We start from the raw sequence: 26,884 nt of genomic DNA on the forward strand, positions 1-26,884 counted from the left end.
TGTTGTTTGAATTAAATGACACTCCGAGTCTGCCTGCTCAGCCACATCACGTTAGTTGGATCGATGACTTAGATTCTTGTGCACAGAGTAGTAGTTGAATTGTTAAGCAGGCAACCCTTCTGTTTTTTACATATAACTTAGATTTAGCCATTGAAGTACATTTAGTATGTGCCATTCATATTATAAGCTAGGTGGAGTCAGACATAAATAAGATGCTTCCCGTAGCTGACAGTCTAGTGGTGGAGAAGAAATAATATTGAGAGGAACATTAACAGACATATATACAAAGTTGTATACGAACTGTCCGACTGGATGAACTAACTTCAAGGTCAACAGGAAAGGGACAATAGGAAGATTCTCAGCAGAGGTGGTACTACGTAGAGGGGACCTTAGAGATCACATTGTCTACCCAGTGCAACACTGCCACAATGTTCTCAACAGAGGAGTATCTATAGGCCTGTATATGGGATTCTAATTCATGCTCTAGATCTGCACTATCAAAGTTTTAAATTCGTTGAAGTTAAAATTTAAAACTCAGTTCTTCAATCATGTTAGCCATATTTCAAGTGTTCCAATGTCACGTGTGACTAAATTAAAAAGAGGTTTTTAATTTTTTCGTCTTCTCCCCAAAGCCCCCCCCCGGTACATACTTGTATATTCTGGTTGTAGGTCCGTCTGGTTGTGGCATGTGGGATGCTGCCTCAGCACGGCCTGATGAGCAGTGCCATGTCCGTGCCCAGGATCTGAACCAGCGAAATCCTGGGCCACCAAAGCGGAGCTTGTGAACTTAACCACTTGGCCACAGGGCTGGCCCCAAAAATACAGGTTTTTTTGTTTCAATATTCATATTTCAAGCTTTTGGCCATATATAGCTAGTGACTACTGATATTGGATGGACATTGCAGATTATAGAGCATTATGATTGCAGGAAGTTACTTTGAATAGGTCTTGTCTAGATGCTGATAAAGACCTAAGAGCAGAGGAAAGTGTTAAAATTCCCCCACAGGAAGCAGGTTTTGTTCTTGTTTTTTTGCTGAAGAAGATTGCCCCGAGCTAACACCTGTTTCCAGTCTTCCTCTTTTTTTTTTGTGGCTTGAGGACAATGAGCACTGAGCTAACGCCTGCCATTCTTCCTCTCTTTTGCGTGTGGGCCATTGCTACAACATGGCTGACCAGTGGTGTAGGTCTGTGTCAGGGATCTGAACCTGTGAACCAGGGCGGCTGATGGCAGAGCGCACTGAACTCAACCATTACACCACAGGGCCAGCCCCCACAGGAGGCATTTTTAGCAAATTTTGGTTGAAGCAAAAAATATTGTGTGAATTTAAAAATAGTTCTAAACAACTGTTTTACCTGTTTCTTATAACCAAAAGAAACCTAGTGAACACTTTACATTGTAGAATACGGTACCTATGAATGTTCATTTTTTCCTGTTGCTGTAAATTGGCAAATATACCCAGGTGAAGAGGCTTGACTACTTGTTACTGTAGGTGGAAAAGCTGGATATTAAATTGTCATTTTGTTGAGTATATTATTGATAGGCAAGTTTTTTAAAAAGAGGTCCCAAGTTTTTGGTTAAGAAGAAAATTAGATTTAATAAAATATTGACAAACATACAGAGCTGAATGCTAAAAAGTAGAAGATGAATAAGATAAAGCCAGCCTTTTATCTTAAGCAGGTCCCAATCTAAGGAGGCCAATCCTTGCAAAGAATCAGATCCATATGTGAGAGCTAATGAGTGAGAATGCGGCCAAGGACCCAGCCCTGCTGACAATAATCACTTGTATTTCAGTTCCACCTTACTTCCATAGGAAACACGGCAGTGACATTGTGTATAAATAAAGGCAGACTGCTTTTCTGTGGGAAGTGTTAATGAATTGGGTTGCCTTGTAGTCAGTGGTGTAAAGAACTGGCCTTGGTTTTCTGATAGACCAGGTACTGACTTTACGGACTAGTGACTGCTCTGGCCTCTCTAGTCTCTCACAGGCTGCCGCCTCCAAGTGGTTCTAATCCGTCAGGCATTCTGGATTTCCTGTCTGCTTGTCTTTCACAACTTAACTGTTGGTTTCTGCCACCATTTATTATGTTTATCATTTGTTTCTCCATTCTTGCTCCCAAGTTCCAACAACACTTCTGGGGAAAATATAAATGCATCACTGCAGATAGTCTGGACCCTCAGTGCTATTTTTCTCATTCCTTTGCTGAACTTTAGCGCCTTCCCACACACCGCAGCTTTTACTGTTTTTGAACCTCCACTGCTATTGTTGGTATGGAAAAAACATTCACTGAATGAGTAAAAAACATTTGATTTTCCCCCTTACTTAGCGAATAACTCTCAAGCTTAACACAATCTTAACTTTAAAAAAAGTCATTAGGCACATTCTCTGCAGCTCTAGCTCTCCAGTTTATGACTTCACGCATCTTAAACCTTTGCTTTCTATAATCAATGATAGATACTTCATCCATCCTATTCCGAAGACCTCCTCCACTCCGCTGGCTTTGGTTTCTAACTACATTTTGCAGTTTCTTGAGCCTTGCTCAAGGATTTCCATTATCTTCTTTCTTCCTTCGGTCCAGAATAAGTTTTTTTTGTTTATTTATTTATTTTTTATTTTTCCTTTTTCTCCCCAAAGCCCCCCAGTACATAGTTGTGTATTCTTCGCTGTGGGTCCCTCTAGTTGTGGCATGCGGGACGCTGCCCCAGCGTGGCTCGATGAGCAGTGCCATGTCCGCGCCCGGGATTCGAACCAACAAAACACTGGGCCCCCTGCAGCGGAGCACACGAACTTAACCACTCGGCCATGGGGCCAGCCCCCAGAATAAGTTTAAAGAACCAAAAACTTAACCTTGGATCCTATCTCCTCTTCCCTACACTATAGAGATTCCACAATGAGTAGCTTATAGTTGTATGTGCCTTCCAAATTTCTCAAGTCTCACACAGCATTTGTATCTCACCATTCCCCTGATGACTGGTCATAGCCTAAGTGAGACTCGGTGACCTTGTAAGACGCTAATCCCTGGTTCATCTCAGCACTAGGGACATCTGCTCTTTGGGACTCTTCTTCCTTAGTGTCTCGGATATCACTTTTGCCTTATTCCTCCAGTCTCTGTTATTCCCAGTGTCTTTTGCCACCTCTTCCTCCGTGAATCCTAGGTGTTCGTATTCGTAAGAAGATGAAGAAATACAGAAAACAAGAAAAAATTATCTGTAATCCAGTTATTCAAAGTCATTGGTTGCTTTTTTTTATTACCTTTTTTGTTTCCTTTTTGCAGGAATGTGTTTTGACATAGTTGTATTTACATATGTGCGTAAGTCTTAGGTCTTTGTTTTTTATTTTAACAGCATAAGAATGTTTCTGTTACGCATAATCTTTATAAAGTTTTTTTTTAAAGATTTTATTTTTCCTTCTTCTTCCCAAAGCCCCCCAGTACATAGTTGTATATATTTTAGCTGTGGGTCCTTCTAGTTGTGGTACGTGGGATGCCACCTCAGCATGGCCTGATGAACAGTGCTAGGTCTGCACCCAGGATTCGAACCGGTGAAGCCCTGGGCCGCCGAAGCAGAGTGCGTGAATTTAACCACTCAGCCATGGGGCCAGCCCCTATAAATAGTTTTAATGACATTCTGTGAAGTGGGTGAACCATAATTTATTGTAGGACGTTTAGCTTTCCAATATTTGCTATAAATAATTACTCCATGAGAATCTTTGCCCAAAATTTTTGTATTGAGATTGTTTCTAAGAATAGTCTGTCAGCATTTTAAGACTTTTACTCATATTACCAGATTACATTAAAAAAACTGAACTAGTTCACAAATCAATGGGTTTTGGCTTGTGCTTGTTTGACAAATGTATTGAACTCTTTTTTGTGCTAGGCACTGTTCTCAGCACTTGCGAAATGTAAGTGAATAGACAGGCAAAAGTTCCTACCCTTGTGAAGTTTACAGAGAGAAGGGCTCGGAGATGAGGACTTTAAAAAATATCCTTTTTGGTGGGAGGTGTCAACCTTTTTATTCCCCCAACTTATCTTTTCCTTGTTAATGGAAAAAACTAGTGCTACTTCTGTTTTTAAATATGAAGTTGTGTGTAAAACCTATTTAAGTCTATTCATATATGGGGTGGAGGGAGAGAGGGATTGGGGATTGATGCTCTAGGAATCTGATGGGCTATCTTGGAGGAATTTAAAAAAATGAAAAATCTCATTTGGCAAGATGCCATGCATCGTTGATTTCATTTTCAGTTTTCTGATTACCTGTAACTTTGAACATTTCTCTATTGCTCACCTTTGGTTTACATGGTGTAGTATCCATTGTTTACTTTAACTTTCAGATGCTTGTATGAATGTGGTATGCTACTTAGGGAGTTAGTTATTGGTACTGTCTTTACTGCAGTTTGGATGAAAAGCTGGCAGATGCAAAAATCAAGCGACCGTTGAGCAACTCACTGTGTACCTGATACTCTGTTAGGTTTTAGGATTACAAAAATAGGCCACACTTCTTGCTCTCTAGAAGCTTACTGTATAGGAAGACTGGTTCTTAAACTTGGAGCCCAAGAATCCCAGACTGTGGTTGTTTAAAAGGCAGTTTCTCAGATTTCCTCACCCACCAGAAGTTTTGATTCTTGGGGGGGAGAGGGGCGCGGAGCACAGGTCTTTACAATTTAATTAGCGTCATTTTGACTGTGGTGCAGCTGATTCGCATTGAGAAACTACAAAATAGGTACTACAGAGAAACGAAAGAAACGTTAGATTTAAGATGCCATCACTTGGAGGCCGGGAGAAGCACACGCTGGGCTCAGTTTACGTACAAACTTTGGTCCTTAGCCCAAGAGCAGTCTTGGATCCCCGACAACCTCAAACTCAGGCTGGCACTACGGGCGGGTTCCTCCAGGTCGGGGAGGCCGGCGGGAGCGCAGGATTCCCCTCGCTGTCCTAGCTTTCACCGGAAGCCCCACACACTGCATCTGGGCCCCGCCCCTCCGCCGGTGGGCCCCGCCCTGCCTCCTCCAGGTCCCGCCCCTCCCCTGGCGAACCGGCAGCCAACGACGCCAGAGCCGGAAATGACGACACCAGTGAAGCCTTTGAGGCGGGGCCTCGGCCGGGCATCTACAGAGGCTGCGATTTCACATCGGAAACAAAACAGCCGCTGCTCTGGGGGCAACCTCAGCTGCGAGCGGCCGGCGGGAAAGGCGAGGAAAGAGTAGGTGCGTGATGGGGAGTCCTGGGAGAGGCGAAGGAACCCCTCACCTGGTGCCGACACGGGCGGCCGCAGGCAGGGCCCGGCCCTTTGTCGCCGCCCGGGTCGCGGAACCGGTGTCCTCGAGGATGAGGAGCGGGGCGCGGCCGAGCGGGGACCGAGGAACCCCGTGTGGGAACGAGGAGGGGCGGCCCGTTTCTCGGGCTCCGGGCGCGGGGCGCGGTCGTGTTGAAGAGACATTCCCCTTCGGAGCCTTGGTCCGGAAGTGCTGGTTTCCCCAAGTCATCTCAGGGCGCAGGTGCCTTGGGCCGGGATTGACCGTCTTGACTGGAGTGGAGCAGCAGAAAGAGGAAGCGCCTGGCGCGGGTCTGGTTGAGCAACTGGTGAAACTCCGCGCCTCATGCCCCGACTGTGTCCTTGTCCAGGGGAAGCGAGCGGCACTCAGGGCTAAGTTCCTTATGTCTCACGCCCGAGGGCAAAACAGGGTCTGATGCTTTCCCTTGATCGGGAGTGTCACGCACGAGGCGTTATGTCCCGTGCTTTGCATATATCTTAGATATTTGCGTCTTCTTCCCGCTCAGATTCTTTTCAAATATCTGCTTTTCTTTTAGGGAAGTGATTTAATAATAATTTTAAAGACATTGCTTGCCTGCTTTGAACAAGATGAATAAAGTATTCAAGGTTTACTATGGGAGATAAGAATAGGATGCAAATAACTATATGGCATATATTATAAGTATTTGACAGAGCACATTGTAAAGGTCATAACATTCTGTGAAGTTTGATGCAGGTAGAGATCACCTCTGGTTAAGGGAATCTTGTTATTTGAGTTACCTTTTACAATGGGAAGGTTTTCACCCTTGGAGTTGAAGTGGGGAGGGCATTATAATCAGAGGATGTGCTACAAACAGGGACCCTCTGGAACGTGAGCGTCCAGTAACCCACTCTGAACATTAAATAACTGTTAGGAAGGAGGCTAAAACAGGAAAGTAGATTGGAGCTTGTTGCATTTGGCTGATTTCAGTCACCTGCAAAAGCCTATTTCAGTTCTCCTTAACTCATTTGCAGAGTTCAACCAACTTAAGTCCCCCAGCTCCACTCCCATTTAATAACAAGCCCTTAACAGTTACAAAAGAGGCCTATTTATTGAGTGCATGGATCTCCCCCTGCCCGCCCATAGATGATAGAAATGACATCTGTCATCTGATTTGCTGTTCTACTCCTGGTCCTTGAGTAGACAGTTCTCCCAGTTCTGGGTATACTTTCCTCTGAATGGATATAATTTATTGCTGAATTTTAAGTTAATGGCTGCTGCTAGTCCTAGACTGCTGCATGAATTTCCATTTGGGGAGAACTGAAGTTTGGAAGTTGGTATCTGAGTGTCATCCTAGAAAAAAAGATAAAATATTTGTCTGTTAACAAAGCTTATGTGGTCCTCTTCCTCTTGCTCAGATCCAGGTTCCTTCTCCTCTTGCTCTCCCACTACCATTATATCAGATTGCAGGGAGAGACTGACTTTTGGTTATATTCTGAAAAACCTTTCAAAAGACCCCTAATACTGCCTCTCCTTGGTGTGGTAGATGCCAGGCAGATTTGGAAGGTGTTTTAAGTGTGGCACTGTTGTCATCAGAGCTTTGCTTTAGGCGTGTTAATCTGATAGTTGGGGCTAGAATGGATAAGACTTTTGCATAATTCAGGCAAGATATAATGAGAGTTTGATCTTTGATGATGGCAGAGGCTTAGAAAGGAGGAAAAACATGAATAGGACGTAGCCACCAATTGAGGAGCAACAAATCAAGTGTAAAGTTGACTAGGAGGCTTTAAGTTTGGAGGATGAGGGAAATGATCACAGAAATAAGGAAGTTAGGAGCAAAGAACTAGTCTAGAGAGGAGGATGAGGAAGTGGTTTGGAAGTATCACTTTTGAAGTGCCAGCAGTTGAAATTGTCCCATGGACAGGCCTGGAGCTGTAAACATGAGAGTTGCTTAAATAGACTTACTAGTTGATGTTGATGTTGGAGCAGTGGAGGAGAGGCCTAAGGAAAGGAAGGTGGCCCTAACAGACCCTTAGGAACACTGGTAATGAGGGGATGGGAGAAGGGTGAGGAAGCAGCTGAGAATGAGTGGTGGGAGGAGACCTCCACGGTGCAGTGTCATAAAAGCTGAGGAAGGGAGGGAAGCTTCAGGAAGGAAAAGGTTGTCAGGGATTTTCAATATTAGACCTGATGTAGCAGAAAGAACTGAAGATTTAGAGCGGCACTGTCCAGTAGAAACACAATGTGTTTCTAATTGTAATTAATTTCTAATTTTTTAATGTAATTTCTAATTGTAATTCCAATTGTAATTGTAAAATTAACAAATGTTAATTTTAAGTTTTCTAATAAGCAGTTTTTTCTAAGATAGGAAAAAAATAGGTAAAATTAATTTGAATAATATATTTTATGGAACCCAATACATCTAAAATATTTTTATTTCAACATATAATTAATATAAAAATGTACTTGTCTGTCTTCTTCTCTAGATAGTAGGCTCCTTAAATAAACAGGAGCATTATCTGATTCAGTAGCATCCCCAGCACCTATTATAGTGTCTGTAGCAGAAACCCTGTGTTTGTTTGATTAAAGGGAATTAATGTTTGCTTTTCAGAATGCCTTGTACAGTTCCTTAAGTTGATCTAAAACAAAAGAGAGAATGCAGGCATTGCTGAGTATACCCAATGATTTACAAATTAATTAGATGTAGTTATTTTTTCATTAAAGATTAGTTGTATTCTACCCATTTCCACAGCAAATTTGAGACAATGACTCGGGGTAATCATACCTTCCATGTAGAGTTATTGAAATTAAATGTTTTCTGGAAAGATTCTTTGTAATTATACAAATATTGATAATACAGGAGCGTAGTCCCATATCCACAATTCTGAAATCCAAAACCCCCTGAGAAAACCAACAGCCTTTTCATGATTCATTTGACAGCAAAATCTAACCTGAAGCCATGTATAGACTACTTATATGTTTCATTATATATTTATTAATGTGTTTGATTTTGTGGTTCTATCTAAGACCCTGAAGGGGCATTATAAAACATATGGTATTTGCATCATATTACCTTTATAAAATCCGAAAAAAAAATACAAGTTCTAAACACATTTAGTCCTAAGGGTTTCAGATAAAGGATCCTGGATTTATAAGTCTTTGTTCATTTTTATTGTGTCTTCTGAGCCCACATAACCATTATTTTTTAACAACAATTATGATAATTCTACATAAGAGAGCTCCCAAAACTCAGTGCCTTAGAGCATTTGTTCTCACACAAGGCTCTGCTTCAAGGTATAGGTCTCTGGGTCAGTTAGGGCAATTCTGCTTTGCATGTCTTATTCTGGGGCCCAGGCTGAAGGGGCAGTGGCTACCCACGGTAAGCTCTTCTCAAGGCAACTGCAGAAGTGCAGAAGTACAACTTCTGCACAAGGCAATCGCACAAGCGCAGTTCAAGTGTCTGCTTGCGCCATATCTGCTAGATCCCGTTGACCAAAACAAGTCGTATGATTGTGCCCAGAGGCATGGAGTGGGTAGCAGACTGCACCCACCTTGAGGCCAAAACAAGTCAGAGGGCCAAGTCCAATATCACCGGAGAGGAGAGATATATTCTTCCCGTGAGGATGCTGGGGGAAGGCGTGAGTATTTGCTGAATAGTCATCTAATCTGCCTCAGATGGTTCACAGAAGTGGCGTGGGGTGGAAGGGGGAACAAAGTCACCAAATAGGATGTATCACTAGCCTTGCTCTTTTTAGGCTCTACCACTTTCACAGAACCTCTTACAGCGTTGGGGAAATTATTTGCTCCTATTCTTTTAAAATTCAGAGGAGTCTTTCCAGGATGTGTTCCTGAAGTTTTAAATTAATTTCAAATTAGTTTTACTTTAGTTTCTTTTTTTTTTTTTTTGGTGAGGAAGATTGTCCCTGGCTAACATGTGTGCCAGTCTTCCTCTGTTTTGTAGTGGGACACCACCGTGGCATGGCTTGATGAGCAGCATGTAGGTCCGTGCCTGGGATCTGAACCTGGGAACCCCCAGCTGCTGAAGCGGAGTGTGTGAACTTAACCACTACACCAACGGGCCTGTCTTTATTAATTTTAATGAGAGAATGCAGTTTGGAGGTTGGTTACATTTATTGTTGGATGTGAGCTTTTAAAAACTCAAGTAGAGGCTCTCCCAGCCCATCCGTATACAGTAATCAGAACTTGGGCAGCCTGTCCAGGAACAAGCTGTCAAAGTAACACCAAGGCTGATTAAAACTTTTGTGGAAAAAGAACAAATCACAAGCTCATTTGGCACTTGAAGACTTCCTAGCGTTACAATACAAAGATACTTTTAAAAAGTACTTTCTGTGGTTTTTTAAGTGAGAGAGAGAGAAACTAGTTAAGTGGCTGGAGTCATTAAAGCAAGCGACAAGCCCTTTGTGCTGGAGAAGATCATGATAGAAAGTCTCCTGAAGATGTTTGTTTCTGTGGAATATAAATTTTGTTTACATTTATCTCTGAGTGAAGAAAGAAAATGGTATCAGTAATTAAGTAAATGTGCTGTAAGAGTTTGAGGTTTAGTTGTTACTTTGGGATGTAGTGAGAGACAGACATATACTTTTCTGTTGACCCTTCCTTAACTGGGACTTTTAATAAGCTTACTTTGAGATTCTAAGCATTGCTCCTGTGATACTTTTTGAAGTGCTGATGGAGAGAAGATTTTCTGGTTAGATAGATTTTTTTGTCCAGCACAACTAAGCTTTAAGATTATTTGTATTCTCCTGGGGTTTTTTAAGTCTTTTTGTATGTAATAGAAAGAAAATGTAGTTGCCCATCAGAAAAGGATTACTTTTTCTTTTTATCTGATTGAGAAAGTGTTTTGAGAAAAAGGAAGTGGATGGCAATGAATTCAAGTATTATGCTCTGTCAGTTTCAGAAAATCTTTAGCGGGTGACCAGAAAGAGAAAACACCAAAATCTGCTTCCATCCATACTCTTACTCCCTCTGCGATCCAGGTCACATGAAAAATCCTCACTTCCCGACAACTGTCTTTTCTTGTTCTCAGGGCACTGCTAAGAAGGTTATAAAGTCCACTAGTGTCTTTTGTCACGCTCCCTGAACAGTGGGATCATTGGCCATGCAGTCATCACTTGTTTTCAGCTGTTCCTGGACCAGAGTCAAATCTGGCTTTGGCTTCTCCTTTCTTTGTACCAACAATGTTTGTTTGTTCACCAGGCCTGACTGAAGACCTGGCTAGTCCTGTTGCCTGCCTCTGCTTCCTGCTGAGCTCCATGTGAAGAGCAGCTCTTCCAGGGTGGGTCACCCTGTAGCATTGTGATCTTCAAAGCATCAGTGGAGGCATGAGCTTTCTTTGGGTGAACTGGAAAAGACCTGGGCTGGGCATCAGAAGACCTGGGTTCTGGAACTGGTGTTACTTGCCCCATAATTGTGCTGGCAAATTCTTTCACCTTTCCTGGGCCTTAGTTAATTCATGTGTAAATACAGATATGCCTTTGAAAAATAGTATTGGGGATATGCTAAAGTGACTACTGTATTATTGATGATTCTTACGAGATTTGTCTGAGAAAGCTCCAATATGATAATCAATTTATATGATTTCTTGTAATGGCTGAACAGATCCTACAGGCATAAGGCTAATAATGGAAACTATTTAAGATGTCATTTACTACCATTTTTCTTAAGATCTCATTTACTTCTAAGCATTAGTTTTACTATTAATAAATATCAGCTCTGTATATCTTATTAGTCATTGTTACAAATTCCTAAAGAGCAGAGATGGAGTTTTGCACAGAGGCAGCACAGTGTAATATGTGAGCCTTTGCCATGCTCCTTTCCTTACTGGATGTGACCTTGGGCAGGTTAGTGAAATTGTGTGCCTCATTGTTTTCATCTGTAAAATGGGTAAAGGGAACATAACTAATTATTCAGATCCTCTCAGCATCTCTCTCTGAGTTTTGATATAAATAGCCAGTAAACTCTTGTTTAGTGAATGGGTAGTCACTTCTGTTCATATTTTCCCTCTAAATGTAATTCATTTCATTTACTCCTTATTTATTTTTGCCTGCGTTGCCCTTTCTTGCCCTTTGCTTGTTTCATTTGGCTGACACTGTTACTTCTTTTGTTTCTGAGAGATCATATGAGAAATTTTTTTTGAGGAGGTTAGCTCTGAGCTAACGTCTGCTGCCAATCCTCCTCTTTTTGCTGAGGAAGACTGGCCCTGAGCTAACATCCGTGTTCATCTTCCTCTGCTTTATATGTGGGGCGCCTGTCACAGCATGGCTTGATAAGTGGTGTATAGGTCTGCACCTGGGATCTGAACTGGCGAACCCCAAGTGGCAGAAGTGGAGTGCGCGAACTTAACTGCTGCGCTGCTGGGCCAGCCCGCATATGAGAAATTAATGACAGGTTTCTAAGGGTTTTCTGTTACAGAGCTGCCTTTAAATGATATGGTATAGTCCTCAGAGCATCCAGTGAAGGTAACCAATTGCAGCTTTTTCTGTTTGCCATCATTTTTGGCATTTCTGGGTTTGCTGAGGTAGTAGATATTGTACTAAATGTTTTTGTGGGAAAGAAGGGAATAATATGTGTTTTATTTGCTCATCATTAATCACCTGAATGTTAAAGTTTCAAGTATATAGTCAACTTTTAAAAATCTAGACCCATAGGTCAGAACATTTACTTTGAATACTTATTGTACTTAGAAAACACGTATAACTGGTCTGTTGCAGTGCTCCTCTCTTTTGGGTAAGCTAATGTACATATTGCCACGTCTTAATTTTATCCATTTTGAAAGAGAGGACCAATGGTACGAATAACCCTAAATATGAGTTTACTTCCACAAAAATCTATTTGAATTTTTTAGTTGAAGTATATAGAAATGTGTGCAGATACATAGGTGTAGAGCTCAGTGAATTTTCACAGACTAAAACTCCTGTGTAACTAGCACCCAGATGAAGAAACAGAACATTACCAATATTCCCAAAAGCTTCCCGTGTACCCCCTGCCAGTGAGTAACCCCCATAAAAGTAAGTTATCTCTATTTCTAATTCACTTTCTTTTTAAAGCAAATTTACATTAGTTAATTATGTCTTGTTTAGTTAATATTAATTTGCAATCCCCTGATCACATGCCAGCTAACTATGGGCTGAAGTTGGAGGGGAGGAGAAAGGTAGGCATGGTATATAAAAACAAGTAGGATAGAAAGGAAAGCATACCTTGGTTAAAAACTTTCCATGATTTGAATGATCCAAATATAGATAATTGATGGTTAATTTGAAACTCACTGCCTTTACTAGAGGAAAAAGTTACTTTATATGTCTTTGATGAAAAATCATTAGAATGAAAACAATAGAGTATTTAGAGGGTAGAGAATCCTGAAGTGAAAATGAAACAGGACATTGACAAAATGCTTTCATGTGAATGTGTACATAGTAATGTTTTAGATAGTGTATGTGAATTAGAATACTTCTGGATGCAAACAGATTTTTTTCCTTCTGTATTTCCGAAGACTTTCTATGAAAAGGGAAGTTGAAATCATAAAGAATTGGCTGATGGAAATTGAGGTAGACAGGCCAATGGCAACGTGTGCTTGTAGGAGGGTGAGCTCTGGGAGACAGTCATGTGTGTAAATAAGGCTGCGCCAGGTGCAGAGGAGAGACCTGAGGCTGGGAGTCAGGAGTCTGGTTGTTGTCCTGGTGCACCCAATTGTGACTTTAAGCAAGTCACTGAGCTTGGATCCCTTTCTGCTTTTGTAAAGTAGGTGTGTTACCTGTTTACCCTGCTTTGGGGCATTGTGTTAAGGATAAAATGAGATAACAGAATTTTGCAAAAAGCACTAGACAAATAATTTTATGAAGATATAATAATTAGTTTGGATTGGTCAGCATGTTGAAGAAAACATTCTTTAAGATCGTTGAACTACCTTGGCTCTAAATCTGAAATCATTGGACATCTTTGTGATTGAAAACATTTGGTATCTCAAGTAGATTTACTCATTACCAAAGAGGTATCTTGAGCTGACAAAGTTTATCATTTGAAGGTCATGGGAAATTAATACATTCCTGGTTTACAAATTGGTCTTATAAGTATTTGATTGGTGTGAATGGATTTACTAGGATTTGATCAACTCTGAGTGACCTGGTAAAATCCTATTTCAGACCTAATACGGGAGCCTGCAGGTGACAGCAGCCGTCGAGGTCCTTAGAAAGCTTGGCCTGGAAGAGAACACATGAAAGAAAGGTTTGTTTTGCTAAACGTAATTTGTAAGTGTTTTAAAATAAACGTATAATTGTACTGCCCAAAGAATTGTTTTCTTTTTCCCTTTTCAGAACCCCAGGAGGCTTTGTTTTCTGTGAAAAAGTATTTCTATACAGTGGCTCCAATGACAGAGTTACCTGCACCCTTGTCCTACTTCCAGAATGCACAGATGTCTGAGGACAACCACCTGAGCAATAGCGTACGTAGTCAGGTACAGTGTGAGCGTCTGCACCTGCCCTTGCCAGACTGTGGAGTCAGTGTTCACCCGCCCTCATCTCCGGGAGAGGCTGAGGGGGCTGAGCAGGCTTTCTCTGCTTTACCAAATTTACATATTTGCTGAACTTCAAGTGAGAGCAAAACATTGTCCCTTTTGGTGCTGGGGACCCAAGGCTGTGTGAGACATGGATGTTGATACAGTTTCTCCCTGGCCCAGATGTCACCTCCTCCATTGAAGCCTTCTCCAGCTTCCCCAGCTATTTATTGTTTTACCTGTCTTGCTCTTACTCTTCTGTGGGCTGAGTACATTTTATTTACTTTTATTTTTTTAGTACCTGGCATGGTTCCTGACAGTGTTCAGTAAATGCTGATTGACAGAATGTGCAATGATGAATGCAAGGCTAAGTGTAGAGCCCTAAGAGAGTTCAAAGGAGAAGATCAGGGAAAGGGTGTAATCCGTGGCATGGGACACAGAGACGCTTCGCTGGCTACACATACAGATGACATATCTGCCTGCGATCATTACAAATTGAATGCAGATTCCACAGATGGCCTGTGGGATGGTTGGGAAATCGGTAGGATTTTTAAAGGAAGAGCTGGAATGGGGGAAAACACAAGGCCAACTCTAAGCTGTTCAGGCTGGGGGTGTGGTGGGGTGTTGTGTCAGACTTTCCTCTGTTAGAACCAGAGGGCAGAACTAGTGGTGGAAGGAAACAGGTTCTGGATCAGTAAAAATAATTTTCTCACGGTTACTATACGTCTGAAAGAACATGGACTGTCTTATGGGCTAGTGTGTGCTTGTCACTAAAAGCAGTCACAAAGACTGGAAGACTGCCAGCCAAATCTGCAGAGTTAGTCCATGGAATGAGCAATAAATTTTAGAGCACTAGATGGCCTGGCTTGGAAGTTCCCCTCACACTCTGAAGATTTATCATTCCAACTAAGGGTCAGAATGTGGGGAGGGAGGCTTTGCCAAGTAGGCTTTGACAGGTGGGCGGGATTAGAACAGAGCAAACTGGGAAGTCATTGCTGGTGGGAGAAATAACACTAGTGGAGGAAGGATTTTCCTAGAATATAGATTGACAGGCTGTATCTGGAGATAGTCATCAGAGGCAGATCACAGAGTATTGCTAGAATATTTTTAATCAAGTGGGATCAAGTTAAAATGAATATCAAGGGAAGCCCTGAAAGGGAACACAAGCTATAAATGGGTAGTATGTTGCTTGAGGGGTGTGGGGGGGAAGGGAGCAGGACTGTGGCACCTGTGCCTTGGTGCTTGGTTGATAAGGGTGTTACAGAGACTTGTGGCAACATATTTGCTCCTCTACTACGCATCAGCAGTTTGATTTATTCCTTTTTGCTGTTCCCTAGGAATAGCTTTTTGAAAGGTTAGGATGGGGCCAAATTATGAAGTTTTTTGGATACAGGATATGAAAGTTTGCATGCTACAGACTTTGTAATCATTTTTAAACTGTCACGTCAGAGGAGGAAGAGGAAAACTGGGAACAGCAGACTCAGGTCTCTGGGTAACCCTTCCTTAATCAGAGCCGCTCCTATTTTATCTACTTTACTTATTGATCATCTGTGGATCCTTTTGACCAAAAGATTCCACAACTAACAAGTTTTGAAAACAATAGTTACATGTCACTCATCTGTCCCCAAACCGTCCAAGGACATCTTATCTTGGAGTAACATCTGGTCTTTGAGGTCCCATCTCTGTCTTATCTCTTACGACCATCTCCCTCACTAGCTGCTTCCACCGTTCTGCCTCTGGGCCCTGAGTTATTCTCCAACTCTTCTCAGATGGCTCCCTTTACTTCCTTCAGGTAACCTCATGAGTCACCTTAGCAGTGAGACCTTGCCTTCCTGACTGCTCCTCCCTTCCCTGCCACCCGGCACTCCCTGTAACCTTACTCTGCTTTACTCGAGCATACCACTTACCAGTATTTCTAGCATACCGTCTGTTTACTTGTTGATTTGTTTACCTGCCTCCCCCTGCTATTTGTAAGCTGCTCTAGGCCAGGTCCGTAATCTGTTTTGTTCGCTCCTGTGTCCCCAACTCAAAGAACAGTGCTCAGCATATGTTGAGCTCTCCATTGTTAATGTAATATTATTTATATCCTTCACACTTAGGTTTTATGGGGCTTCGTATTTTTTTCTGCCTTTCTTGTACATGTTAGTGACTGATAAATTGAAATAAAAGGTGCTGTTGAGGAGGTACAATTGACACAGGATTTTTATTGATAATTATGTGTGTTCATGGGTTAGTTTTAGCGCTAATGTTCTCAGTGGTACCTTCCAGATCTATTAAGGGCAGCACTGTCTAGAAAGTCAGGCCTGATTTATTTAATTTTGACTCTCCTATTGATAATGTGATATCAAATAAGTTTATCTCCTTAAAATTGCCTTCTACAATTTACAGAGATCTTCTGTGTACATTCTTATACTTTCCAATTACCATGGGATTGGTCTTATTCCCATTTTACAGTTTAAATGCTTGTCCAAGCTCACACAGAAAATTAAATGACAGTCCTGGAACTTAAAACTGTGCTTTCTAGTTCCAGACTCACTCTGCTGTTCTTTCTGTTCTTCTCTCTCTTACCCCAGAGAAATGTCGATACTGAAAGGAGAGATTATATGAAAAAAATTCTGGGGAAGAAAAATATGAAGTCTGTGTATTCATTCTGCACTGCTATACTATAAAAAACCCCAAAGAAAGAGGAAAAGAATCTCATTGTTAAGTTTTTTAGCTATAAAGAAGCCATTGTAAATATGCTCTGATGGGTTATGAAAAAGTGAGGGTAGGTCCAAATTTAAATTGGACATAGATGACTGTTTTTGTGGATTAATTGAAAGCAGCTCTTTTATTTCTGCTCTTGGATAGTGGGTTCGTTAAACACAAGTACAAGCCTCTGCAGGAATAGAAAATTCTTATTAGGCTGCTTTCTTCTTTATTTGCTCAGTGGCTAGTTTAGAGGAATCAAGAAGAAATTGAGAGATGTGGAAAGTGTCGTCTTTTCACACTGCTCAGGAAAGGAAACTAATGTATTGAGTAATGTCCTCAATGTGTTGGACTCTGTGCTAGATACTGTTGCAAACATTATGTAGTTTTAGGGCCTTGCATTCTGGTGACATTGACTATAAGTGAGCAGATTTTCCTTCTGTATTCCCTTCCTTTGAATAGCTACTCTAATAAAGTGTTTTTACTTATCTATATATCCTCTAGAGTACACAAACATGCTATCTTACATTAAATATTACAAAAAGAAAATTCATTTAAAAATATTTTTGAGGGGCCAGCCCCATGGCCAAGTGGTTAATAAGTTCACACACTCCACTGCGGCGGCCCAGGGTTTCACCGGTTCCAATCCTGGGCGTGGACATGGCACCGCTCGTCAGGCCATGTTGGGGCAGTGTCCCACATGCCACAACTAGAAGGACCCACAACTGAAAATATGCAACTATGTACTGGGGGGATTTGGGGAGAAAAAGCAGAAGAAGAAAAAAGAAGATTGGCAACAGTTGTTAGCTCAGGTGCCAATCTTAAAAACATGTATACAGAATTTTTTGAAACTGAGAGGAGAGTGTATAACTTCCCTACAGACTATTCAAAGGTTAGTGTGAAGAAGTGGATCCTCTATTCCTTTCCTCTACTCAGTTTCTTCCTCCAAGGTCAGGAGCATCCCTAGTCTTGAACCCATATTGTGAGGCAATCGTTTGAGTGTGGGAAAGAAGTGAGAGGGTAACCAGATATTGGAAACTGTCCAAGAACAATGATGAATTGGCATTTAGGGGCTGTGGTTGAGTGACCTATAAATAGGTCTCTCAAAAGGAAGAACTCACTTTGATCCAGTTGTAACTTAAAGCAGTTGTGTGTAACTGTGGTTGAATTCACTTAATTTCTTAGTACTCATTTTTACCATCTGTAAAATTAGATGGTTTACTAGATAAATTCTCTTCCAAAAGTTTTGTTGTGACCATAAGTTAAGGAGGCCAACTGTCCCGGTGTGCTCGAGACTGAGAGGTTTCTGGAACACAAGATTTCCCATTTTAAAACTGAGACAGTCCTGAGAAAATAGGATCAAGTTGATTACCCTCTCAGAAGTATAATGAGATTGAAATCATTTTGGATCTGATGAACCAAGTCTTATTGAGTTAGATGACTTTCTTGTGTAACTTCAAGTATTATAATGATATTTGTTAATGTTCAAGTAGAAAATAACATTTAAAGCATTTTTCTCATTCCAAAAGTCAGATGTTGTCCTTGGCTTCATTCTTCCACCCTTAGATACAGTGGTGGGCTGCCTTTGTCCAGAAAATAGATTTCCTTTTGTAGACTGCTATGGATAATCTCATTCACAGTGAAGGGATTTGAAGTTTGATGAGATTAGTCAGAGAGCTGAAAAACAGTGGATTTTTTAATCTCAGATATTTATTTCTCACATCTTTTATTGTGTAATATTTTAAGCATATACAGAAAATTGTTACTGAACTAGGTTCGTTTTTGCCTGCAGCTCAGAAAGCCAAACACTGAGACAATGAGATTGTAGCAGAGAGTTTACTCACAAGGCAGCCATGTGAGGAAGCGAGAACATGAGCCTCAAATTAGCTTCCCCGAAAATAGGGACTCAGGGATATTTATGGGATGGGGGCAAGGTGGTCTGAAATGTGGAGAGAGGTGATTGGAGGTGAGGAAAGGTGAGGTAATTGATGATCTGTGCAAGCGTGGTCAGACTTCATGCCTCTTCATAGGACCCATGTTCACAAAATGGCGACGTTAGCTGCATGTGAGGGTGGAGTTTTTAGCCTCTTGAAGTCAAAAGGTCACCTATTGGATATCTCTGTGGGCCCAGTTGATGAGTTGGTGGTCTCAACCAGCCTGAAGTGGACAGGGAGTTCTAACTCCTGAAAAACAGCTCACACACCCATTACCATGGTGACCCAGGCTCCAGGAAGATGTTATATGTAGGAGCCTAGTGGGAGTCAGAGAGCATATTGCCTCAGCAGCACAGTTAACAGTGGGTGGGTTAAACACCTAAAAGCTATAAACAATAAATGGAAAAAGGAAAAAGAACTTTAGTTCCTAGCTACTTAATCATCATTAGGTAACTCTCTGCTGGTTTCAAAAGTATGGCAAATTATATAATGAGCACCCATGTACCTACCACCCAACTTCATTAAACTTTAATATTTTGTTTTATTTGCTGTGTATATTTTATTTTTGAAGTGTTTTCACTAAGCTTTTTCTGTTTCCATTATAGATTGATCCTACACTAAACAAAATCCTAACCAAACAGAACAAAACTTTGCATTTAATTTGGAAAGGTAGACTAGTTGTATAACAAAAAGAAATTACAGGTAAAATTGAAGCACCTCTCCCACATTCCCCTTCCTCTTTTCCTAGGATAGTAGCTACTATCCTGAATTTGGTATTTATCATACTGCCAACGCAAATAATCTATAACCAACCTATAAATCAAAATTGGGATGAGTTTGTTATGAGCCAGAGTGAGGATTATAACTGAGGAAAGCCTTACAAGGCGTTCTGAGAAGCATGGGTTTCAATACAGTCATCTTTTTAGAACAAAGACCTACATTAAACACACCCAGGATACATTTTCATCAAAATTTCAAAGAGGTATTCAGTTGCAAATTAGCAGGTCAACATGATGTAAAGTCAGGAAAGGGACTAAACCGATGTTACCAATAGAGCATAGGAGGGGAAGTATGCATTCTTATATTAAGAGAGTGCGTTCTTTGGGGGCCAGCCCCGTGGCTGAGTGGTTAAGTTCTCGTGCTCTGCTTCCGCGGCCCAGGGTTTCACCAGTTCGAATCCTGGATGAGGACATGGCACCACTCATCAAGACATGCTGAGGTGGTGTCCCACATAGCATAACTAGAAGGATCCACAACTAAAAATACACAACTATGTACCGGGGGGCTTTGGGGAGAAAAAGGAAAAATAAAATCTTTAAAAAAAAAATTGCAGGGGCTGGCCCCGTGGCGGAGTGGTTAAGTTCGCGTGCTCCGCTGCAGGCAGCCCAGTGTTTTGTTGGTTCGAATCCTGGGCGCAGACATGGCACTGCTCATCAAGCCACGCTGAGGCAGCATCCCACATGCCACAACTAGAAGGACCCACAGCAAAGAATGTGCAGCTATGTACTGGGGGGCTTTGGGGAGAAAAAGGAAAAAAAAATAAAAAAGTGCATTCTTTAACAATTAAGTAGATGTACAATGTATGTTTGATAGGTCATAAGTCAGGCTTTTTAGTTTGAGCCAAATGAGTTTTGAACTCAAATAGTTACCCCATATACCTCAATATGTGAAAATCTCATCATTACTATAAATATTATATTTATGAATATAAATATTTAATGTTATATAATATTACTTTGCATGTTTTAAATCTTTAGATAAATATGCATGTGTGTAAAAGTAGTGGCAGAAAGTTCCCACATTTTTGCAGTTTATATGTAGGTACATGTTGCAGAAGAGAGATGTTTTTGGAATTTATGTGTATATAGATACATGTAGCTCTAGTTCATTCATTTTCTTTTATTTTGTGAATATATAAAAATTGTCCATTCTCCTATTTCTAAATATTTGGTAGTTGCCAGTTTTTCCACAATAACCAACAGTGTTGCAGTGGGATTCTGATTCAGTAATCCTGCACATGTGAGTTTCTCAAAGATAATTGCTGATGGGGTATTTGGATCTGAAACTGTTAGAGACTGTGAGTATGCTCTCCAAAGTGATTGTACATCCAGAGTGTATGGCAAGTTCCAGTCTTTTACATCTTTGTAGAAGATGTGTCAGTCGGATGGATTTGAAATGACATCTGTGTTATTTTAGTGGATTCTCTTAATTTCTAATGAAGTTGAACTTTTTTTCTTATGGTTACTGACCTTGTGCATTTCCTCTTTTGTGAATTGCCTGTTCATGTTCTTTGCCCATTTTTCTATTGGTTGTTTGTCTTTTTCTTACTGATTTTGAGGAAATATAGTATATTTTTGGAGGGAGGAGGGATACTAATCTCCTGTTGGCTATAGGCTTTTCAAATATTTTCTCCCAGTCTGTAGCTTCAGTTTGTTTATGCTGAATATTTTAAATGTTTTAAGTAGGGGAATTATTCTTTCCTTTTAAAAATTAAATTTATTTATATTTTTGTTACTAAAAATAATTTAAGAGGGGCCAACCCAGTGGTGTAGTGGTTAAGTTCCTGTGCTCCGCTTCGGCAGCCTGGGTTCGCCAGTTCATATCCTGGGCGCAGACCTATGTACTGCTTATCAAGACATGCAGTGGCAGGTGTCCCACGTATAAAATAGAGGAAGTTGGGCACAGATCTTAGCTCAGGGCCAATATTCCTCAGCAAAAAGGGGAGAATTGGCAGTGGATGTTAGCTCAGGGCTAATCTTCCTCAAAAAGATAAAAAACAATAATGATTTAAGACAAGTATGCAGTATGGGTTAGCAGCCCTTAGTACAATAAAAGGTTTTCCATATCTTAGAAAGAAAGACTGGGCTGAACTACTATACTGGAAATTGCTACATAGTCCAGCTAATGTTCAACTGTTCCATTCGTTGTTTTATGTCTATACCAGAAAAATAAGACAAGGATTTTGGTGATTTTCCCCTTTTATTTTTTCCAAATGTTCTGTAATACAGTTATCTCATAATTTAAAGAGAAAACTGTTTTTAAAAAGGAAATTTTTTGAATGCAAAGAGGTTGCATAAGGACGATATGCTACCTGGAGAGTATGTGTGGAAAGGGAGAAGCATTCAAGATTCTCCATGATGACTGACAGTAGTCGGGGGATTAGAACAACTGACGTAGAAGAAACCAAAAAGGCATGATAGCATGGGGTCTTTGAGAGCACATGTGTTGGTAATTGGAATTTTTTTTGTGCCCTCATCATCAATAAAAGCTTTAGTTTATGTTTGTCAGTCTCTATTTTAAAAGGCTGAAATGTTTATAACACCTTATTGAAACTTTCATCAAAAATTTGTTTTCGAGTTACACTTTAAGCTTTGATTATCTAGAAAACTAACCCAAATAAACCACCTTAATTCGTGCCAGTAACAGGGGGGAGGAGTTGCATTGTTCTCACCTTTTCTTTTCTCTTTTTTTTGTTATTGCAGTAACGTTGGTTTATAACATTATATAAATTTCAAGTGTACATCATTATATTTCGATTTCTGTGTAGATTACATCATGTTCACCACCCAAAGACTAGTTATAATCCATGACCATACACATGCACCTAATCACCCCTTTCACCCTCCTCTCTTCTCCTTCCCCTCTGATAACCACCAATCCAATCTCTGTCCCTATGTGTTTGTTTATTGTTTTTGTCTTCTCTTTGAGTGAGATCATACGGTATTTGACTTTCTACCTCTGATTTATTTCACTTAGCGTAATACCCTCAAGTCCATCCATGTTGTCACAAATGGCAAGATTTCATCCTTTTTTATGGCTGAGTAGTATTCCATTGTGTGTATATACCACATCTTCTTTATCCATTTGTCCCTTGATGGCCACCTAGGTTGCTCCCAAGTTTTGACTATTGTGAATAATGCTGCAGTGAACGTAGGGGTGCGTGTATCTTTACACCTTTGTGTTTTCATATTCTTTGGATAAATGCCCAGCAGTGAAATAGCTGGATTGTATAGTAGTTCTATTCTTAGTGTTTTGAGGACTCTCCATACTATTTTCCATAGTGGCTGTACCAGTTTGTACTCTCACTAGCTGTGTATTAGAATTTCCTTCTCTGCACATCCTCTCCAACACTTATTATTTCCTGTCTTGTTAATTATAGCCATTCTGATGGGCATGAGGTGATATCTCATTTTAGTTTTGATTTGCATTTTCCTGATAATTAGTGATGTTGAACATCTTTTCATGTGCCTGTGGGCCATCTGTATATCTTTGGAAAAATCTCCAGATCTTTTGCCCATTTTCTAATTGGGTTGTTAGTTCCTTTATCGTTGAGATGTATGAGTTCTTTGTATATTTTGGATATTAACCCCTTATCAGATATATGGTTTGCAAATATCTTCTCCCAATTGTTAGGTTGTCTTTTTGTTTTGTTGATGGTTTCCTTTGCTGTGCAGAAGATTTCTAGTTTGATGTAGTCTGATTTGTTTATTTTCTCCATTGTTTCCCTTGCCCAGTCAGACCCCGTACTTGAAAATATGCTGCTAAGACCAATGTCAAAGAGCGTACTGCCTGTTTTCTTCTAGGTGTTTCATGGTTTCAGATCTTGCATTCAAGTCTCTAATCCTTTTTGAGTTAGTTTTTGTGTATGGTGCAAGATAATGGTCTCCTTTTATTCTTTTGTATGTGGCTGTCCAGTTTTCCCAAAACTGTCTACTGAAGAGACTTTCCTTTCCCCATTGTATGTTTTTGGCTCCCTTGTTGAAAATTAACTATCCATAAATGCGTGGATATATTTCTGGGCTCTTGGTTCTGTTCCATTGATCTGTGTGTCTGTTTTTGTGCCAGTACTATGCTGTTTTGGTTATTATAGCTTTGTAGTATATTTTGAAATCAGGGAATGTGATACCTGCAGCTTTGTTCTTTTTTCTCAAGGTTGCTTTGGCTGTTTGTTCCATATAAATTTTAGGATTCTTTGTTCTGTTTCTGTTGGAAATAGTTTATTGGAACTTTGATAGTGATTCCATTGAATCTGTAGATTGCTTTAGGAAGTATGGACTTTTTTTTTTTTTAAAGATTTTATTTTTTTCATTTTTCTCCCCAAAGCCCCCCAGTACATAGTTGTATATTCTTCGTTGTGGGTCCTTCTAGTTGTGGTATATGGGACGCTGCCTCAGCATGGTTTGATGAGCAGTGCCATGTCCGTGCCCAGGATTCGAACCAACGAAACACTGGGCCGCCTGCAGTGGAGCGCGCGAACTTAACCACTCGGCCACGGGGCCAGCCCCCGTATGGACATTTTAATTATGTTAATTCTTCCAATCCAAGAGCCTGGAGTATCTTTCCATTTCTTTGTGTCTTCTTCAGTTTCTTTCAACAATGTTTTATAGTTTCCAGTGTACAGGTCTTTCACCTCTTTGGTTAAATTTATTCCTAGGTATTTTATTCTTTTTGTTGCAATTGTAAGCGGGATTGTATTCTTAATTTCTCTTTCTCTACTTCGTTGTTAGTGTATGGAAATGCAACTGATTTTTGTATGTTGATTTTGTATCCTGTGACTTTACCATATTCTTTTCTTTCCCTTTTTTTTTTTTTTTAGGAAGATTAGCCCTGAGCTAACATCTGCCACCAATCCTCCTCTTTTTGCTGAGAAAGATTGGCCCTGAGCTAACATCTGTGCCCGTCTTCCTCTATTTTGTGTGTGGGACTCCTGCTATAGCATGGCTTGATAAGTGATGCATAGGTGCACGCCCAGGATCTCAACTGGTGAACCCCAGTCTGCCAAGGCAAAGCATGCAAACTTATCTGCTATGCCTCTGGGCTGGCCCCTGTTTATTATTTCTAAAAGTTTTTTGGTGGATTCTTTAGGGTTTTCTCTATATAAAATCATGTCATTTGCAAATAGTGGCAGTTTTACTTCTTCCTTCCCAATTTGGATCCCTTTTATTTCTTTTTCTTGCCTGCTTGCTCTGGCTAGGACTTCCTATACTATGTTAAATAAGAGTGGTGAAAGTGGGCATCCTTGTCTGGTTCCTATTCTCAGAGGGATGGCTTTCAGTTTTTCCCTGTTGAGTATGCTGTTGGCTATGGGTTTGTAATATATCGCCTTTATTATATTGAGGTACTTTCCTTCTATACCCATTTTATTGAGAGTTTTTTTTTTATCATAAATGGATGTTGAACCTCGTGAGATGCTTTCTCTGCATCTGTTAAGATGATCATGTGGTTTCTATTCCTCATTTTGTTAAGGTGGTGTATCACATTGATTTGCAGATGTGAAACCATCCCTGCGTCCCTGGTATGAATCCCATTTGATCATGGTGTTTGATCCTTTTAATGTATTGCTGTATTCGGTTTGCTGATATTTTGTTGAGGAGTTTTGCATCTATGTTCATCAGTGATGTTGGCCTGTAATTTTCCTTCTTTGTGTTGTCCTTGTCTGGCTTTTAGATCAAGGTGATGTTGGCCTTGTAAAATGTGTTTGGAATTGTTCTGTCTTCTTCAGCTTTTTGGAATAGTTTGAGAAGGATAGGTAACAAATCTTTGAATGTTTGGTAGAATTCTCCAGAGAAGCCATTTGGTCCTGGACTTTTATTTTGGGGGAGGTTTTTGATTACTGTTTCAATCTCTTTACTTGTGTCTTGTCTATTCAGATTCTCTATTTCTTCTTGATTCAGTTTTAGGAGGTTTTATGCTTCTAAGAATTTATCCCTCAGAGAATTTCTTCATTTCTTTTTAGTCTTAGTTCTGTCTTCTCCATCTGAAGTATTTCTATGTTTCTGTCCTCCAGATTACTAATTCTCTCCACCATAATATCAGCTCTGTTTATTCAAGGATTCCAGATTTTTCTTTATCTCATTCATTGTGTTTTCATCTCCAGCATTTCTGATTGGTTTTTCTTTATAGTTTTAATCTCTTTTGTGAAGAATTCTCTCTGTTCATCAATTTTATTCCTGATTTCATTGAACCATCTCTCTGAATTTCCCCAAACTCGTTGATATTTTTTATGATAGCTATTTTGAATTCTTTGTCATTTAGATTGTAAATTCCTGTGCCTTCAGGATTGATTTCAAGGTGCTTGTCATTTTCCTTCTGGTCTGGAGTATTAATATACCTCATCATATCATTTGATGGGGTAGATTTGTGACTTTGTCTGTTGGTAGTATCTGGTCACAGATTCCACCTGCCACCGCTGGGCCTGGGGCAGGATCTGTGTATTCTGAGCCTGCTGAGATCTCTGGCGTCTGTGCCTGTCTTTTGGAATTTATGCTGACAGGGCCCATCTGCGATTGCCTGCTTGTGGCTTCTGCTTTACTAATGTATGCACAGGCACTCTGGCGGGGATCCCTTGCTCTGGTGAACTGGCCAAGCTTGTGCACCAGGCACAGAGAGGGGCGCTTTCTTTTGTGTGCGTGATTCCAGGGGCATTCTCACTCTGCCCTTGCTATCTGCCCTCCTAGAATGCTGGCTTGATGAAGACACCCCGACAATAGCTTAGCCTTCTATGTATGGAGCTTTACCATGGCTAGGAGGCAATTCGGAGTGCAAAGGCCTTCCTGCAGAGAGTTGTCCTTCCTCCCTCTCCTTGTAGTCCCATGCATAGTCTTACATCCTAGGTCACTTCTGGGGAGGGAAAATAGATCCCCTGACTTCCTTCCACTTCTTCCTGGGGGTTCCAGCATCCACCTTTAGACATATGGCTGCATGAGTCTCTCAGACGTCTCTTGTATTGTGTGAATGTCCTCTTTTGGTTTATGAATGTCCTTTTTGTTGGATCTTATGAGAAGAGTCTAAAGGAAGTGCTCATTCCACCATGATGCTGATGTCACTCCTCTATTTTTTTTTAGTTTCTATTTCATTTATTTCTGCTTTGATTTTTATTATTTTCTTCTACTGATTTGGGGCTTTTTTCTTCCTTTTCCAGTTCCTTTTGGTGCACAGGTAGATTGTTTATTAGAGATTTTTCTTGTTTATTGAGGTAGGCCTGCTTTGCTATGAACTTTCCTCTTAGAACCGCTTTTACTGTATCCCATAAATTTTGGCATGTTGTAATTTCATTTTCATTTGTCTCCAGGTATTTTTTTATTTCTCCTTTGATTTCTTTGTTGAGCCAGTAGTTGTTCAGTATCATTTTGTTTAATTGCCACATATTTGTGTCTTTTCTGATTTTCTTCCTGTAGTTGATTTCTACTTTCATACTATGGCGGTTAGAAAAGATACTTGGTATTATTTCAGTCTTCTTAAATTTATTGAGACTTGTTTTGTGGCCTAATATGTAATGTATCCTGGAGAATGTTCCATGTGCATTTGAAAAGAATGTGTATTCTGCAGTTTGGGGATGGAATGTTCTGTATATATCTACTAAATGCATCTGGTCTAATGTGTCATTTAAGGCCAGTGTTTCCTTATCGATCTTCTGTTTGGATGATCTCTCCATTGGTGTAAGTGGAGTGTTAAAGTCCCCTACTGTTATTGTGTTAATGTCTATTTCTCCTTTTATGTCTATTAATAATTGCTTTATATATTTA

The 26,884-nt window shown here is 40.4% G+C and overlaps 1 protein-coding gene across 4 annotated transcripts in view; it reads left to right on the forward strand.

The window, feature by feature from the left end:
• Window positions 1–5,089: 5,089 nt before the first annotated feature.
• PSEN1 (presenilin 1) overlaps window positions 5,090–26,884 on the forward strand; it is a 73,483-nt gene continuing 51,688 nt past the window's right edge. The window contains exons 1-5 of one of the 4 annotated variants that reach the window (XM_046647210.1): window positions 5,090–5,201; window positions 8,749–8,866; window positions 10,446–10,524; window positions 13,388–13,469; window positions 13,559–13,698. In XM_046647210.1, coding sequence (XP_046503166.1) covers window positions 13,612–13,698 — 87 coding nt within the window. In that variant the 5' untranslated portion in view covers window positions 5,090–5,201; window positions 8,749–8,866; window positions 10,446–10,524; window positions 13,388–13,469; window positions 13,559–13,611. The remainder of the gene's footprint in view (window positions 5,202–8,748; window positions 8,867–10,445; window positions 10,525–13,387; window positions 13,470–13,558; window positions 13,699–26,884) is intronic. The other 3 variants (XM_046647209.1, XM_046647208.1, XM_046647211.1) reach the window with 3 other exon arrangements.

This window comes from Equus quagga, chromosome 20, assembly GCF_021613505.1.
Source record: "Equus quagga isolate Etosha38 chromosome 20, UCLA_HA_Equagga_1.0, whole genome shotgun sequence".
Classification (NCBI taxonomy): Eukaryota; Metazoa; Chordata; class Mammalia; order Perissodactyla; family Equidae; genus Equus; species Equus quagga.